At 46.1% G+C, this 18,631-nt stretch overlaps 1 protein-coding gene across 2 annotated transcripts in view; it reads left to right on the top strand.

Moving 5' to 3' along the window:
• POMT2 (protein O-mannosyltransferase 2) overlaps positions 1-18,631 on the top strand; it is a 172,895-nt gene that overhangs the window by 149,894 nt on the left and 4,370 nt on the right. For both annotated transcript variants that reach the window (XM_068131165.2, XM_078787071.1), the window contains exons 19-20: positions 2,009-2,146; positions 4,729-4,840. In XM_068131165.2, the coding sequence (XP_067987266.2) occupies positions 2,009-2,146; positions 4,729-4,840 (250 nt within the window). The remainder of the gene's footprint in view (positions 1-2,008; positions 2,147-4,728; positions 4,841-18,631) is intronic.

Here is an 18,631-nt window from a genome sequence, read left to right on the forward strand (position 1 = left end):
AATACAATTTTACAAATGTGCAATATTTTTACAATTTAATTTTTTACAATTTTTTTTTTTACGTTTTTTTTTTTACAATCTTACAATTTAAATTTACAAATTGCTTCGCTTCTAAATACAATTTTACAAATGAACAATATTTTTCCAATATTGTTTTTTTACAATTTTTTTTACATTCTTTTTTTTACAATTTCCTTTTTTTTTTCTTTTTCTACAATTTGCTTCCCTGTTAAATACAATTTTACAAATGTACAATATATTTTACAATTTTTTGCAATGATAAAGTTGCCATGAAAGGATTTGACATTTCTGATTGAAATGAAGTGTTCAATATAAAGCCAATTTGCTTCCCTGCTAATAGCCATTGGATCAGAACTTGGTGAGATATCCTAGGAATAGTACGAGCAGTCTGATTTGTAATTTACTCCCACCCAAGCTTCAAATTGCACAGCCAGCTATCTTATTTACATTTTTTCCAAACCCACGTAACCCAGTGAAGGTTTAATATGAAGTTTGCGTGCAGATTCCATTTGGTTGAAAGGCAGGATTTTGACAGAGCTTTTCTTTTTTAATGACAGTCAGTGGGTTAATCGTCTGTTGTTAAATATGGGTGAATGTATTTGTGACAGTTGGGCTTTTTTTAGAGACAAGAAGAGCGACAAAGCTGAACAATTTCTGAACGAAATCTGGCTTGTGTTGTGCGATGGGTGAGAAGCATCATTGTGATGTTGTTGTGTGTTCGGGTGCTTGGATGCGGGTGGGTGGCTATGTGTTGGGGTGCGTGTGGGTGTGCAGACATGCGTGGGTGCATGGGCGGGTGGACATGTGTGGGTGCGCATGCATGCAGGCATGCGAGGGTGGGCAGGCATCCGTGCATGGGTAGGCATGAGTAGATGTGCAGGCATCCGTGCATGGGCACTGGGCAGGCATGCGTGGGTGGGCATGCGTTTGGTGTGCAGGCAGGCATCGGTGCATGGGCAGGCATGCGTGGGTGAGCATGCGTGCATGGGAAGGCATGCGTTGGGTGTGCAGGCAAGCATCAGTGCATGGGCAGGCATGTGTGTGTTGGTGGGCATGTGTGGTTGCACAGGCAGGCATGTGTGGGTGCACAGGCAGGCATCTGTGCATGGGCGGGCATGTGTGGTTGCACAGGCGGGCATGTGTGGTTGCACAGGCAGGCATGTGTGGTTGCACAGGCAGGCATGTGTGGTTGCACAGGCAGGCATCTGTGCATGGGCAGGCATGCGTGGGTGGGTGAGCATGCGTTGGGTGTGCAGGCAGGCATCAGTGCATGCATGGGCGGACATGCGTGGATGTGCAGGCATGTACAGATTCATGGGTGAGCGAGCATGTGTGGGTGTGCATACATGCATGTGTGGGCTGTCACACACATGTGGGAACATGGGGAGGGAGGGAGGGGGAAGGGAGGGAAGGAAGGGAGCTCTTGCATGTAAGGATGCGTGCCCACATGCCCACCTGTGTGTGCCTCCCTGCTTGCATGGCTGGATGTGCACGTCTGCCTGAGTGGGTCTGCAATGAATTATGGGAATTCTTTCTTTCCTGAACAAAAATTGTGCAAACGCTTGTTTTTTGTTTTTTTTAAGCTGAGCTAAAATGTTTACCCATGCAGCATGGGTTGCTTTCTTTGTTCTCGTACATATCAGCACAATTCGAAGTATTTGGGATGACAAATCTAACAAAAACATTTTATTGGCCAAATGTCAGGTTAGAAAACGTGTGATGGTGGCATTTGGTAATCAACCACATTGGTTGTGAAGGACCCGTTTATCATTGTGTCGGGATTCAAACCCAGGCTGGACACCTCATAAGTAAGTGCACTCACTACCTGTGCCATCCTGTCAGACTTCAAGAGAGTTGTTGTCGTATCGCATGCAGCATGTGGCTGCTGGTTGCATCATTTTTCCGAAAGGATGTCTGTGCCTCTGATCCACATGGGTATTTTTTGGTTACTCCACTCCCCCCCCCAATCCCCCACTGACGTTTTTAGGGGGAATGCAAGGCATCCAAGCTGCAGGCTGGCTCTTTCTTGGTTGGCTACTCCACTACATCCCCTTCTTCACCATGAGCAGGGTTCTGTATTTCCATCATTACTTCCCAGCCATGCTTTTCAACAGCCTGATCACAGGTAGGTTAGTGGTGAAAACCTGGTAGAAGGATCACTTTTCATCTCTCACGTTATGCATTGGCCTTTATCGATCACAAGAGAAAGCCATTTATTCTTTAAAGCCATTTATTTATTTGCCATAAAGTCCTATAATCCTTCCCTCCCATCCAATCCCCTCTCCCAAATAAGTCCACTCATTCAAACCTCCTGTGCATTAGCTTGGGATTTACCTTGAAGCTTTGGATCAGCTGCATTTATCTTGGTTGAATGTGCAGGGACAATGCTTCTTGGTTTCAAATTCGAATAGGTGAATAGAGCTTAATTACACTGCGCTCACGAAGCGAAAAGTGCGGTTAAGCGATTGGTTTGTGTACGTGAGTCATACATACATGTCTGAATTTTCAAAATGCATTTCCTCAGCAACCGTTAGGCCGATTGACAGGAAGTTTACACCATATAGACTAGACGGATTTCTGGAAAAGGGCCATGTATAATCTTCTGGGTGTATTTTTGGGTAAAAGTTGGGAACCTCACTTTTTAACATAATTAGGGTATGCTGAATTCGATTAACCCGGTTCCCAAGCCGAATTTTGAGTTTTTGACCTTCTAATTAGCATAAGCAAAATGGCCGCCAAATTTTTGCAATTGAAAAGCACCGTTAAGCATTCCTGTGCGTACGTGTGCCGTATGTACGTGTGCAATGTCTGCATTTTAAAAATTCATTTTCTCGGCAACCGTTGGTCCGATTCACACGAAATTTCACCATAGGAGCGCCTCCACCTGCACAAAATTTTTATTCATAATTATGACGTCATAGGTCACGTGGGATGGACACCATCTTGGAAAAACGTTACACCTCTATATCTCCCAAACCGCTCAATGGAATAAATGGAAACATGGCTCATTGTCAAGTACTCCCCATGGGGAATAAGACCTGTTGATGATGATGATGTCATCGGTGCCTTAATTATGACGTCATAATTCGACAAGTACAACACTTGATCTGATCAATAAAAAATTTTTATTCCTCTACAACTGTTAGTCCGATTGGCACGAAATTTTCAGAATATGAGCAGCTCCTCCAGTGGATTTTTTAATATGATAACTATGACGTCATAGGTCACGTGGTACAGGCGCCATCTTAGAAAAATCAAAAAAGGTTGCACCTCTATATCTCCGAAACCGCTGCATGGAAAAAAACTAAAACATGCCTCATTGTCAAGTACTCCGCTTGGGGAATAAGATATGTTCATGATGATGTCATCGGCACCTTAATTATGACATCATAATTCTACACGTACAACGCTTGATTTGATCAGTACGAATTTTTTTCTCTGCAATTCCTGGTCCAATTGACACGAAATTTTCACCATGGGAGGGCCTCCTCCTGTAGAATATTTTAATGATTATTATGACGTCATAGGCCACGTGGTACAGGCGCCATATTGGAAAAACTTTGCACCTCTTTATCTCTGAAACCACTCCATGGAAAAAATGGAGACCTGGCTCATTGTCACCGACTCCCCATGGGGAATAAGATTTGTTAATGATTGTCATCGGTTCCTTCGTTTTGACGTCATAATTCGACAAATACAACACTTATCCATCCGATCATTATTAATTTTTTTCTCAGCAACTGTTGGTCTGATGGAGGCGAAATTTTCACCACAGGAGCGCCTCCTTCTTTAGAATATTTTAATAATACTCATGACGTCATAGGTCATGTGTTACAGGCGCTATCTTGGAAAAACCGAAAATCGTTGCACCTCTATCGTCTCCAAAACCGCTCTATGGAAAAAATTGAAACGTGGCTCATTGTAAATAACTCCATATGGGGAATAGGTGTTGTTAACGATGACGTCGTTGGTGCCATAATTATGACGTCATAATTCGACAGGGACAACGCTTAGTCCGATCAGTTTGAAATTTATTGAGCACGATCTATGCAACGATTGTTTAGAGAATATAAATTTATGATGTCATCGCTCACGTGGTCTGGTGGCCATATTGGATCGAAAAAAAAAAGAAACGTTCAAAAACAGAAGAGTTGGCTCACACCAAGTTGACTGCGCAGGGTAAGTATTCTATGAATACCATCTAGTTAAATTTAAATTCATTTGATCAATTTCTCGGCAACCGTTGGTGCGATTGACTCAAAATGTACACCATAGCATGCATGCGTCGACTCATAGCATGCGTGTAATTTTTTAGTGATAATTATGACGCCAAATTGGTAAGGTAAGGGCGCCATCTTGGAAAAACCGAAAAATATTGGACCTCTATGTCTCCGAAACCACTCCATGGAAAAAAAAAATGAAAAATGGCTCATTGTAAAGGGTTGGCTCACACCAAGTTGACTGCGTGGGGTAAGTATGCTATGAATACCATCTAGTTTTGGAGGGATTGGCTGTTATCAAAATTGCTGACCTGATATTTGTAGGCTTGTGCAGCACATCCAGTACTTGAAGTTATTTAGAATAACAACTCGTAAGCATGTAGTGTTTGGAATGTAATAAGGGGCAATGTTTTTGATTCCACAAAAGTGGCAGAAAGACATTGCCGAGGCTAATCATGCTCATCTGTGCAATGTTGCTAACCCTTAGCTATCACGTGGGATGTGCTTCTGCATTGGGGCTCAGGACTCGTGTCACCTTCATTGGCAAGACAACTTCATGGCGGCGGCATGTTGCTGATCGCAGTGGTTTGTGGCTACAGGTGCGTGGTTGCGATCGGAACATGTGTTGTAGTGAGGAACATGTCTACCTTCCTTTGCTGTCATTTGCTGGGATCTTGCTGAGATAATTGTTAAATTGGTTTGCAGGCAATTCGGAATCTATACTTGAAAGTTTAGCTCATTTGTGACCACCTGTGAACGTGTTCAACCAATGTCGTGCTAATTATAAACAGCCTGAACTTTTCACAAATAAGGTGCAAACCTGTATGCACACACCAGGGGCATTTTTAGGACATGGGCATTGGTTGCCTTTCTGGAGGCATGGCCTTGCTTTCTTCGCTCACTGATAAAGGGTGATTGCAAGGCATCCAGGGCAGTATAATCTTCATGGAATTGGTTGCACTCCTCTGAGATGGTTAATTTCATCGTATAATCCTGAATTTTTCTGCATCATAGAATTATGGATCATACTTTATCTGAGCATTGAGGGGTAAATCTTTGTGCAAAGGTGCCAGCTACAAAGAAGTCCACGGACACATGGCGTACATTTATGGTGAAGGTGCTCCCTCATATTGGCAAAGGTCTTGGAGTAGATAGGAATTTCTTGAATCACCACTGTTTGAAGATTGTAAATAACAACACCATTCGAAGATATCGAATAAAATATCCACAGAACTTGAAATTTCTAAAGGCAGGATTTTCACCATCATCCATGAATTGAACACTTGAGCTTGTCAAGGTCTCAAAAGGTTGGTCCGCCGAACCTTCAGCGATCAGAATCGATAGCAGTGGCTGGTGTCTTGTTGTGGGTTTCCCAAACTTTTCAACGCAGATGCACCTAATTTCATCACTCATCTGATAACCGGTGATCAAATGTGGCTTCATCATTGGGATCCTGAAACAAATTTGGAATCGAAGTACAAGAGATTCAACCTTCAGCAAGAACGAGCATGACCTTAATTTTCTCGGATGCTAAGGGAATCCTACTTTTTAACTACATGGCCCACAAACTGCAATCATGGAAATAGTATGCAAGCCTCATGCAAAATAATTGTGGCAGGCCATCAAGAAGAAATGGATGTGTCACTGAGGGTTGACAAAGCAGTGTTATGTGGAGCCGTAGACCTCCATTGTTGACCATGGACCATACATATATACATGATGTGCTTCTGCATTGGGGCTCAGGACTCGTGTCGCCTTCATTGGCAAGACAACTGCGTGGCGGCGGCATGTTGCTTTCTTCGCTCACTGATAAAGGGCTCATATTGTATATATATATATATATATACAGTGAAACCTTGACTTACGAGTTTAATTCGTTCTGTGACCGAGCTCGTAACTCAATTTGCTCGTTTCTCAAATTAAATTTCCCCATTGAAATGCATTGAAATGCTATTAATCCGTTCCAGCCCGCCAAAAACCACACCAATTTTTTTTTAAATATGCAGTATATATAAAAATATCTCGCGCTTTATATTTCACCTGTATGCAGCATACAGGTTGGCAGGATGGCCTGGACTGGAGGTACGCACACTTGACTCTAAACTGTCCAGCCTGGGTTTGAATCCCGACCCAGCTATAACCTGTCATGGGTGAATCACAGGCAGGGTGATTCATCAATGTGTGTACCGCTAAACTGGGCGCCCCGTTTGCGTCCCATTAGTTGTTGGATGTTAAGGATCTCACCGTGTTTTCCACAAAGAGAAGGCGAGCTATCGCCGGCACTCTGAACAAGTTGTGGCCTGGCATGCTCTTCTCCTCTGCCGTTATATACGTCCTCCTCGGCATCCTGCGAGCTGCTTCTCCGTCAACCACACAAACAACAACTTCTCCATCTCTTCATGGATAGAGGTCCGGAGCTTTGAAATAATCGTAACGCCCTTGGCTGGCGTTATAGCCTTTATCGACTCCTTCTGCTTCAAAATCGTACATATCGTAGAAGTACTACGATCGTACTGCCTCACCAAGTCGACAACACGCACACCTCGCTCATGTTTTTCGACGATTGCGTGTTTTATATCCAAGCACATCATCCTCTTCTTCTTCTCAGTACTTCCCTTAGCACTCAATTTCTTAGGACCCATGGTTAAAACTAAGAAATTTTCCAAAATAACCAAAATGCGAAAACAAAGCAGCAGCGATATACGGCAGAGAAGCTTGCACGGCAAGATAACCACGTGACCGGAACCCACTTGGTGGCGGGTGGCGTAAGCTCGTAACTCAGATCTTGGCTCGCATCTCAAAGCAATAAACCGCCCGAGCGACGGCTCGTATCTCGGAAAACTCGTAAGTTGGTGCACTCGTAAGTCAAGGTTTCACTGTATATCTATATATATCTATATATATCTATCTATATATATATATATATATATATATATATATATATATATATATATATGTATATATATATATTGTTGCGGATATGAGATTGGCCTCCATCCATATCCGCTTGTAAATATTCCCCTATTTCCCCAATACTTCCCAACTATCCCCAATCCCCCATTCCCTAGTCCCATTTTCTGTAAACAACACTCTGTAGACCCGACCTCCCCCTATTTCCCCCATTAAATGTCGCATCCAGGTCCACCGCATCTCACGTAGACAACTATAGGACATCTTGCTAGTTATTCTTAGTCTATGTCAGTTAAGGACTCGTTTCCATTAATTCTGACTCTTCGTTGCACCAGAATGTGATTGTATGGCACCGTTAGGAAGTTTAGGACCTCCCAATACCTCCCCGCAGCTCTTCCTCACGGTTCAGCAACAACAACAGCAACAGCAACAACAACAACAGCGGCGGCGGCGCGGGGAGTGTGCGTCCTCACTCCGGCTTGGTTGGTGGGGGGTGTTGGAAGTGCACCATGCCTTTCCAACGAGCCGCCATCGAGCATGTGCTCGACGGGGTTACCAAGTAGGGGCTCGCTGTCAGCTCCTCGTCAAGGGCGGAGCCCGGTAACCCCCCGCACCCAATAGAAGCGGCGGACCGATCCCATCTGGGGCGGAGCCAACGAGCCGAGGGCGTGTCACTCCCCGCTGAGCATGCGCAGGAAGAGGGAGGTGACGTCAGATGCGCCCTCAGCTTGGAGAGAGAAGGACGCCACCTCCGAGCGCTGCAATACCTCCCCACATCTCTGGACCGGACCGTGTTTGATTCTGCCCCTGAGCCAAGGTGCACCTTGTGCTATCGACTGCCTGTCCTTCCCTGCCATCAATCCCTGTGTAAGTCAGTCTTGTTCCGTTTGTCTGTGGTCTGTCTGGGATAGATAAGATTGTGTCTTAGTGCCTATCTCTTCTGTGCTTTACCTCTTACCTTGTAATCTACCCCTTTTCTCCACCACCAATTATATCCTCCTCCGGAGGTCTTGAGAACTGTACCCCTTGTGTCGTTTCATTTATCCCAGCCGTTGTGTCCTTTCCATCATTGATTTAGCGTAGCGCGATTCGGCCAACGTTCGAGTGGAATCGGGTGAGTTGGGGGTAATCGGGTAAACTGTGCGAACACGGCGGCCATTCCGCTCGGCCCATCATAACATCTTAAGCCGTGTCCGTAACAATTGGTGTCGAGGAGTGAGATCGGACCCGAAGCGCGCTTAACGCGCTCAAAATTAAAAGTAACCGAAATTTGTTTTGTTGTAAAATAAAAACCCGAATTTTGAAAGTCGCGCTATGGCAGATCAAGACGGCTGGGTTCCGGTAGAGGAGAGTGAGGCAGGGTCGATCCAGGACCAAATTGAGGGACATGAGGAGAGCGAAGCAGTGAGGGCGGCAGGTTCACAAAATGGCGTCCTCGCGCACGAGGTTGCGGGCGCGCAAAATTGCGCCTCGCACATGGCTACGGCGGCCGCACCCGCTGCACAAGTGGGAGGGATGGCCCAAATGCAGGCCCTCATGGAGCAATTTATGGTACAAATGCAGGCGTCCCTCAACCTGCAGAAGGACGATATGAGGGCTAATAGTGAGCAAATGAGGGCTGATAGTGAGCGATTGGGTGAGCGATTGGAGGGCCAAATGGGGGTAATGAGGGACGAAGCGAGGGCTCAGAGTGAGCAATTGGGGGTAATGAGGGACGAAGCGAGGGGTACCGGTGAGGGGTTAGACAATGGGATAAAAGAGGTAAAGAATGGGTTAATGGGGGTAGAAAACAGAATGGCCGCTCAAGAGAATCAAATGGAAGGGATGCAAAAGGGGTTAGAGGGGTTAGAAAACAGTATGGAAGGCAAATTGAGGGACATGAGGGACCAAGCGGAAAGGGAAGTTTAAAAAATGGGGCAGCAGATAGAGGGGGTCAGAATGGGGGTAGAAACTAAATTGGATGCTCACAGGGAGGAAATGGAGCAGATGAGGTGGCATCTGGGCAGGAGATGCAGGTGATGGGAGAAGAGATCAGAAGAGGTGTGAGTGAGGAGGTCGGAGGAGTGCGCGAGGAGGTGAGGCACTGTAAGGAGCGCATGGAGAAGGAGGTGAGAAAGGGGACTGTAAAATTGCAAGGTGGTATAGAGGAGTTGACGCTGGAAGTGGAACAGCTGACGGAGGGACAAAAAGAACTAACGGAGCAGGTTCAAAGGAACACTGCGGTATTAGGAGGGTTAAAAGCGACACAAAACGACATAAAAAATGACTTGATAGCGACACAGAGGCAATGTCAGATGGTACGTGAGGGACTGACAACGAGGTTGGACGAGGTGACAGAGGTAATGGAGACGAAGGACCGGCAGGTGAGGACGCACATAGAAACGGTCAAGGTGGCCTTAGAGGACGAGCTTGAGGAGGCGCACGAGGAGATGAAGGAGGTGAAGCAGAAATTAGAAGAAGTGGAAGAAGGGGTGAGCGAAATTAAGAAGCGACGGAGAGAGGATAAGAAAGAGATAAAGGAGGAAGTAAAAGAATTGGTCCAAAGTCTGTGTTCGGATCGTGATGATGTGCTCATTAACCGGATGAGGGATTCGCAGGTGATGGAGGAGAAGCGAAGAGAAAGAGGACCCGGTGTAAGTGGTGACCAATATGGTCGTGCGTATGATGCGCCAGGTGATTTAAGAAGCTTGGGGGTCGAGATGGACCCGGGTGTTCGTGAGAGGCCGTTGGTGAAGTGTGCGACAGGTCTGGTGTGCGAAAAAGAGGGTGTGCGAGAAAGATGTGTGACGGACAGGTGCATGGGGAAAGAGTGCGCTGTCAAAAGTAAGGAAGAGTGTACACCTGTGGTGAGTGTTACAGAGGGTGTAACGGGAGAGTGTGTGCGAGAAAGGTGTGTAACGGACGGGTGCATGAGGAAAGAGTGCGCTGTCGAGAGTAAGGGTGAGTGCGCTGTCAAGAGTGGAGGTGAGAGTAGTAAGAATGACACGGAGCGTGAGTTGGTTGTGACAGGTGAGCGAGGATGTACACCTGGAATGGAAGGATGCACACCTGGAATGGTAGAGCGTGTGTGGGAATGCACACTTGAGTTGGTCGTGAGGCACGTGGTTGGGTGTGCGAGTGAAAGCACACCTGTGATTGTCACAGAGGAGGTGACCGAGGAAGGGGCGCGAAGAGGTGTGTTGGTGAGGTGTGCGACCAACGAATGTGTGCCAAAGTGTTCGGTGGTCAGGTGTGTGACCAAGGCTGTGAGTGGAATGAGTGTACCTGGGTGTGTTAGAGAAGGTACGACGAGGAGCATGGGAACAGCTGGATGTATGGGCAAGAAAGGGGTAGCGTATGCGTGTGAGCATGCAGGTGAGGCATCGACGGTAACCGGGTTAGCGGTTAGAGCGACTTATAGCCGAATCGGGCCCTCGGTGCGTGCCGGGCTTCGCGTGCCGCGAGAACCAGCGGGGATCCGAGCCACGGCGGGTTCGAAAGGACCGCCGTACGCGATCCACGCTGGGCCTCGCTTTGAACGGCCGCGTCCGTGCTCCACTAGGCGGAGCGGGCAGCCCGAGAGGAAGGGTCGTCATGGCGACCACTTTTTGTTGAGGCATTCCGGCAGGTCGAGATCGGGCCATGGGATGGCTCCGTGCCGAGATGGTGCGTGGGACCTCGGCCCGGGTAAACCTCCTTCCCTGCACCGAATGCGGGACGTATCCAGCCGCTGGCACAAAACAACCCGCATTCATTGCTCGGCTGTACGAAGCCGAGCTTTAGAAGGGAATTGGCGCACCGAGAGGATCTAATAAGTAGACGGGTGATGAGGTTAGTGTTTTGGACCCAAAATTAGAAAAAAACAAAACTTGATGATTGGCAAAGGATTGGCAGTAATGATTGGCAGATGATGAGTAGTGATTGGCAAATTTTTGATTTGTTGAAATTGGATGTGCAAAATTGGTAGTGGGAGATGCCCGATGTGGTGGGATGGCAACTCTGTCATCCCTCACAAATGGGGGCAAATGCGCTATAGATTATGGGGTGTATGGCAGTGAAAACTAGCCCGGGTGGGTTAGGATATTGTGTGTAGGGACCTAGAAGATGACATTAGGTAACGTCAAGGTTTAGATAGTGACTGATACCTGTAGTGGGGACGTAGTAGATTAGTGTTTGATAATGATGAGGGAGCGCAATAGTTTAAAGGGACGACTGGGAAGCGCAAGTTTCAGAGGGGAGTAGTTAGATGAGATGATGCTGTGTGAGAACTGGACAGGTGTGTGGAGCAGTGTATGAGTAGTGAGTGTTGTGGATCAGCGCGAATGCGCTTGGGGGAGAGAAGGGTGCAGGCGGCACCAAGTATGAGAGCACAGGTGTGCAAGTGCAGGTGTGTGGAATATATGGAGCAGAGAATGAGTGGTGTGGAGAGAGTTGGAGTAAGTGGTACGGAGTGGTGTGCATGGTGCGAAGGTGTGGATGGGGGAAGAGTGGACCCCTTTTCACGAGTACCCGGGGAGGGTAGTTTAAAGAATAGTTAGAAGGTATAGGTAAATTGTGGTTGGATATTGGCATTTGTGGTGCGGTTGCAGAATGGTATTGTGGATGGGTGCATTAGTGTTGTGGAAATGGCTGGGCGTGTAGCCTCTTAGTGTGTGTAGTTGGTTTGGGCACTCCACCACTGTGAGGATGTCGGCCAGGTGAGGCCGCAGGTGGGCTCTGGGAGCCGGTAGTTGTGGATGGGGCCCGAGGATCCGGAGGACGGACCCGGGTAGCCCAGTGCCAGAGGGCACCGAGTGGGGTGACAGAGCCAGGAGGGGCTTTCCCCAGTTAGTTAGGTTAGGGTGAGGAGCAGGTAAGCTTGGGTGGCAACTACAGTGGTGGAGGTGTGCAGGTGGGTAGACCTGCTGGGAGAGCTACACGTCACAGCCCAGAAATTGTGCGAGGGCACCGGGAGATGAATCGGGGGAGTGAGACCCCAAATTGAGAAGCACCACAGTTTGGTCAATGGGAATTGGTTTTTAGAACCCATAGTGTAAGTTGGCCAATGGATTGGCAGGGAAAGACCCCGGGTAATGTAAAGTTGTTAAAGTCATTTAGGAAATAGTTAGGATTGATGAACCTGTCGCACCATACGCAGCCACTTACCTGAGGTGGTGATGATGACTCCACACCTGTGTTCCTTTGTTTTGTGTTGCAGGAAGGGAGAATTGCTGTTTGGATTTGTGAGACGCATCACGACGTGGATAAGACATTGGGGTGATTCCATCTCTCCCTCCTTAGGAGGGACTGATGATGAATTGGTGATGGCAAATTTTGATGTTGAGTTGGAGATGGCAAATTTTGATGAGAGTTGGAAATGGCAAATTTGATTGGTTAGGAGGGAGAGAAGACGAATTTGGTTTGGGATGAACGGGGAAGACAGTAGGGACGTTTGTTGATGTGTAAAGTAGATGTTTATGGGTAGTGTTGTGTTTTGTGGATACAGTAAGGGGTAAGGGAGGGGCAATGTAGGTTACCTGGTGGGGGGGGGGGGCGTACGGTAGGAACCTACCTGTCTCACCTGGTTCCCATGTGCCCCCAGTGTGCATTACCTTGTATTGCGTGCACTTTTGCGCCCTTACCACCTTACTCACTTGTTTCTTTTGTCTCCCACCTCCGAGGATCTGGCTTTGGGGCGGAGAGAGAGAGGAGAGAGAGGTGCTGGCTCCGCAGTTGTGGGCCTGTACTTTCGCTGCTTGCTGCCTGGATCGATACACCATATGGACCGCAATTTTTGTGGCCGCCCACAATGGACCGCAGTTCTTTTGCGGGCAAGCACCACCCGTTGATGGACCTCTGGGTCAACGTGGCACCTATACCATACAGGTGAACCACTTATAGTTGGCCCCCCTGACGGCCACAATTTAGAAATGGACGCGGTTGGCGCCTTTCTTTATTCCTAAAGAAGCCAGAAGGCCAAGAGAAGGCAAGACCAGCGGCAGAACATCGGCCGGCTGCGACACCACCGGTGACTATGAACACTTTATTGGTGCACCGGATGGTGCTGACTGTGTGTATGGGGTGGTGCTTTTGGTGCTTGGATGGGGTGCTCTGCACATTATTAAAGGCCGTAAGGCCACAGGGCACTCATGGGTTGGTGTATCGATGCTGGCATGCGTGCTCTCTCTCTATGCATAACATCTGCATGTGTTCCTCAAAGAACAGGTCCTGGATCGTAGTGTAAATATCAGTCTTGTATAAATGATGCTCCCTACCGGCTGTATGTTTAGTTTGAGGATTCTTTCCGCGATTCGGTTATCCTGTGGGTGTGTTTCTGTTAGGAGAAGGGTGCAACGTCGCAGGGGGACATATTTACTCATTTGTGAACATCTGTAAAGCTGTCGCACTCAGGGTTGAGTTAATAGTAGAGGGAACTACATCTGAGTGCCACACTAACGTAGCTAAAAATTTATCGGGTCGGGACGCCCCGAGGTAGAGAAGGGTGCAATGTTGCGGATATGAGATTGGCCTCCATCCATATCCGCTTGTAAATATTCCCCTATTTCCCCAATACTTCCCAACTATCCCCAATCCCCCATTCCCTAGTCCCATTTTCTGTAAACAACACTCTGTAGACCCGACCTCCCCCTATTTCCCCCATTAAATGTCGCATCCAGGTCCACCGCATCTCACGTAGACAACTATAGGACATCTTGCTAGTTATTCTTAGTCTATGTCAGTTAAGGACTCGTTTCCATTAATTCTGACTCTTCGTTGCACCAGAATGCGATTGTATGGCACCGTTAGGAAGTTTAGGACCTCCCAATACCTCCCCGCAGCTCTTCCTCATGGTTCAGCAACAACAACAGCAACAGCAACAACAACAACAGCGGCGGCGGCGCGGGGAGTGTGCGTCCTCACTCCGGCTTGGTTGGTGGGGGGTGTTGGGAGTGCACCATGCCTTTCCAATGAGCCGCCATCGAGCATGTGCTCGACGGGGTTACCAAGTAGGGGCTCGCTGTCAGCTCCTCGTCAAGGGCGGAGCCCGGTAACCCCCCGCACCCAATAGAAGCGGCGGACCGATCCCATCTGGGGCGGAGCCAACGAGCCGAGGGTATGTCACTCCCCGCTGAGCATGCGCAGGAAGAGGGAGGTGACGTCAGATGCGCCCTCAGCTTGGAGAGAGAAGGACGCCACCTCCGAGCGCTGCAATACCTCCCCGCATCTCTGGACCGGACCGTGTTTGATTCTGCCCCTGAGCCAAGGTGCACCTTGTGCTATCGACTGCCTGTCCTTCCCTGCCATCAATCCCTGTGTAAGTCAGTCTTGTTCCGTTTGTCTGTGGTCTGTCTGGGATAGATAAGATTGTGTCTAAGTGCCTATCTCTTCTGTGCTTTACCTCTTACCTTGTAATCTACCCCTTTTCTCCACCACCAATTATATCCTCCTCCGGAGGTCTTGAGAACTGTACCCCTTGTGTCGTTTCATTTATCCCAGCCGTTGTGTCCTTTCCATCATTGATTTAGCGTAGCGCGATTCGGCCAACGTTCGAGTGGAATCGGGTGAGTTGGGGGTAATCGGGTAAACTGTGCGAACACGGCGGCCATTCCGCTCGGCCCATCATAACATCTTAAGCCGTGTCCGTAACAATATATATATATATACATATATATATACATATATACATATACATATATATATATATATATATATGCATATATATATATATATATATATATATATATATACATATATATATATATATATACATATATATATATATACATATATATATATACATATATATATATATATGCTTTAAAAATATATATATATATAAATGTATATGTACAGTCACGTGAAAAAGTAAGTACACCCCATGTAAAGTTTTGACTTTTTCAACATATTTCAACATACAGCTATTTGATCTCCATTTCAACAATATTGATAGATAACAGTGATATAATATAACAAATATCATGAAACATTTACATTTTGTAGTCCATTGTATAATTTCAATAAACATAAATGCAAATTTAGCATGTGGAAAAAGTAAGTACACCCCTACATTTATCACTACTTCAAATACATAAAATTAGAATCAGGTGCATCAGCTCAGGTGCAAATGATTAGAACATCGTTAGAGAGGATCTTGGAGGAACCTGTCTTATTTAAACCTCAGACATTTAGTTTGGTTTGCTCTTTGTTGTTGAAGTGTGCGGCGTCACCATGCCCAGATCAAAAGAGCTCTCTTAGGCCTTCAGAAAGAAGGTTAGATATGCTTACGAGTCTGGGAAGGGATTTAAAAAGATCTCTAAACAATTTGAAATCAATCATTCGACTGTCCGGAAGATCATCTAAAAGTGGTTCCAAAAAAAAGATTCCAAACAACTGCCAACTTGTTCAGGCCAGGCCGCCCCAGCAAGTTCAGCCCGAGAGCAGACCGCAAGATGCTGAAAGAAGTCTCTGAGAACCCCCAGAATGTCATCACGGAACCTACAGGTAGCTCTTGCCACTGTTGATGTCAAAGTGCACGAGTCTACCATTAGAAAGAGGCTGCACAAATTTGATCTACATGGGAGGTGTGCCAGGAGGAAACCTTTGCTGTCCAGAAAGAACATCAGGGCAAGACTAAAGTTTGTCAATGAACACCTCGGAAAAAACCAGCACTTCTGGAACAATGTGCTCTGGACAGATGAGTCAAAGGTAGAGCTATTTGGCCACAGTACCAGAAGACATGTTTGGCGAAAACCAAACACAGCATTTGACCACAAGAACCTGATACCAACTGTAAAGCATGGTGGTGGAAATATTATGGTTTGGAGCAGCTTTGCTGCATCAGGGCCTGGGCAGCTCACCATCATAGAATCCACTATGAATTCTTCATTGTACCAGAGGGTGCTTGAGGATAATGTGAGGCCATCTGTCGGAGTGTTGAAGCTCAACCGAAGGTGGACCTTGCAAAATGACAATGACCCTAAACATTCCAGTAAATCCACCAACGAATGGCTGAAAAGAAAGAAATGGAGGGTTCTGGAATGGCCAAGTCAAAGCCCGGATCTAAATCCCATCGAGATGTTGTGGGGGGGATTTGAAACGAGCTGTGCATGCAAGAAACCCCTCAAACATCGCACAGCTGAAAGAATTCTGCATGGAGGAGTGGGCAAAAATTTCTCCCAGTCGATGTCAGAGACTGGTAGAAAGTTATAAGAAACGCCTACTTGAGGTTGTTTCTGCCAAAGGGGGCAATACCACCTAATGGAGCCAAGGGTGTACTTACTTTTTCCACAAGTGAAATTTGCATTTATGTTCATTTAAATTATACAATGGACTACAAAATGTAAATGTTTCATGATATTTGTTATATTATATCAACTTTATCTGTCAATATTGTTGAAATGAAGATCAAATAGCTGTATGTTGGAATATGTTGAAAAAGTCAAAACTTTACATGGGGTGTACTTACTTTTTCACGTGACTGTATATATATATATATTTAATAAACAGGAAGTAAATTCCTGCATGGGGCTAGTGTGAAAAAATTCTGACTCAACCCAGGACTGGAACCCACGACCTCATCACTTACGCGTTGACATCCCACTGAGCTATTGAGTGTCTGGGATATCCTCAGAGATTTCTCACACTAACACTGCGAGCTTACAAATATATATACACACCTATCGTATATAAATAAACACACCTAACCAGTCAATTCTGCCAATGTTACCTTTCCATCAATTTACTTTACAGAGAAAGAAACCTTAGTAGTTTTTACAGTTAGTGACTGTTATGCTGTTAAAGGAAAATCATATGAAAAACGAATTTGAATTCACTAACGAATGGAAATTGGGACTCCTTATTAATGTTTCCACTATCTTTTTTATGCACATGTGAGGTGTACAAAAAGAATGCACACTTGGAGTTGGGAGGGGAAGGGATGTGGAATTTAGGTTGGTGGAGGGGGAGGGATGCAGACTTGACGAAGGAAGGGGGAGCCATGGACCTTGGGTGGGGGCAGGGGGGTGGCATTTTGGAGTGCAATTAAGGACTTGAAGAAGGGGAGTGTGGAGGACAGAAAGTTGGAGTGGGGAGGGGGGCAGAGGGAAAATAAGGGACAGACTTAGCAGTTGGGATAGGGGTTTCTGCACGCTTTGATGTGCGGAGGGGGTTTGGAGGCTTGGAGAGTGGAGGCTACGAGGGCAATTGAAGCACTCGGATTGGGAGGGGGAGGTTGAGGACTTGGGGTTTGGGTGGATGGAAACTAATTTCTTTACAAAAGCCCGGTGGAACTGGGTTATCTCCTCCTCTATACTGCCTTCAGAAAGTATTCAGACCCCTAGACATTTTCACATTTTGTTGTTTCAGCCTGATTTTAAAATGGTTTAAATTGAGATTTTTTGTCACTGATCTACACATAATGCCCCATAATGTAAAAGTGGACTTTGTTTTTTACGAAATCTTTACAAATCAACTAAAAAAGAAAAGCATGAGTTAATGAGTATTCGTTCACTCCAAATTGTTCTCAGGGTGCCTCCAATTTCCTTTCATCATCCTTGCAATGTTTCTACAACCTGATTGGATTCCACCTGTTAATTGATTACCTTCACCACTGAAGGTGAATGGAGGTTATGTTTTCACCCCTGTTGGTTTGTTTGTCTGTTTGTGGGGGGAAAAAATCTCAAGAAGTTGTGGACGGATTCGGACGAAATTTGGTGTAGAGGTTGGGTATATGACAAGGAAGAAATTATTAGATTTTGGTGAAGATCCGGATCTGGATCTGAGAATTTTCAAGAGATTCTTCACCATTGAGAGATAGGGCAAAAAACGATATACTGTATTGCACGATGTCTCACAATGAAGAAATTGTTCGATTTTGGAGAAGATCCGAATATGGATCCGGATACAATTTTTTTTTTTTTTTTTTTCATTATCGTAACTTATTCTTCTCCAGTGCATGAAAGGGCCAAAAACGATATGTAGCATGATATTTCAAAACGTTGTCGATGACATGACAAAACATGGTGGATGAGTTGTGTATCTCACAAGAATAAGCAGATTAGATTTTGGTTTATGTCGGATCCAGATCTGACCCATCAGTGGGATACAAAACGTGAACTGTTCAGCCTGGCGGAGGTATGCTCTGTACCGCAGGTCATTCTAGTTGGACATGATTGAGGAAGAAACACACCTTTCTGTACAAGGTCCCACAGTTGGCAGTGCTGGTCAGAGCAGAAACTCTACCATGAAGTCAAAGGAATTGTCTGTGGAACTCCGAGATAGAATTGTGAGGAGGCGTAGATCTGGGGAAAGGTATAAAACAATTTCTAGAGTGTTGAAAGTTTCCAAGAGCACAGTGGAGCCATCACACATCCACATCACACATCACACAGCCACAGTGGAGCCAAGAGCCATCACAAGAAAACGGAAAGAATATGGAATTACCTAGAGTCTTCCTAGAGCTGCCCATTTGACATACTGAGCAACCAGGCAAGAAGGACCTTGGTCAGGGAGGTGACCAAGAA

The sequence above is a fragment of the Myxine glutinosa genome, chromosome 11, assembly GCF_964187855.1.
Source record: "Myxine glutinosa chromosome 11, kmMyxGlut1.1, whole genome shotgun sequence".
NCBI classification, from domain to species: Eukaryota; Metazoa; Chordata; class Myxini; order Myxiniformes; family Myxinidae; genus Myxine; species Myxine glutinosa.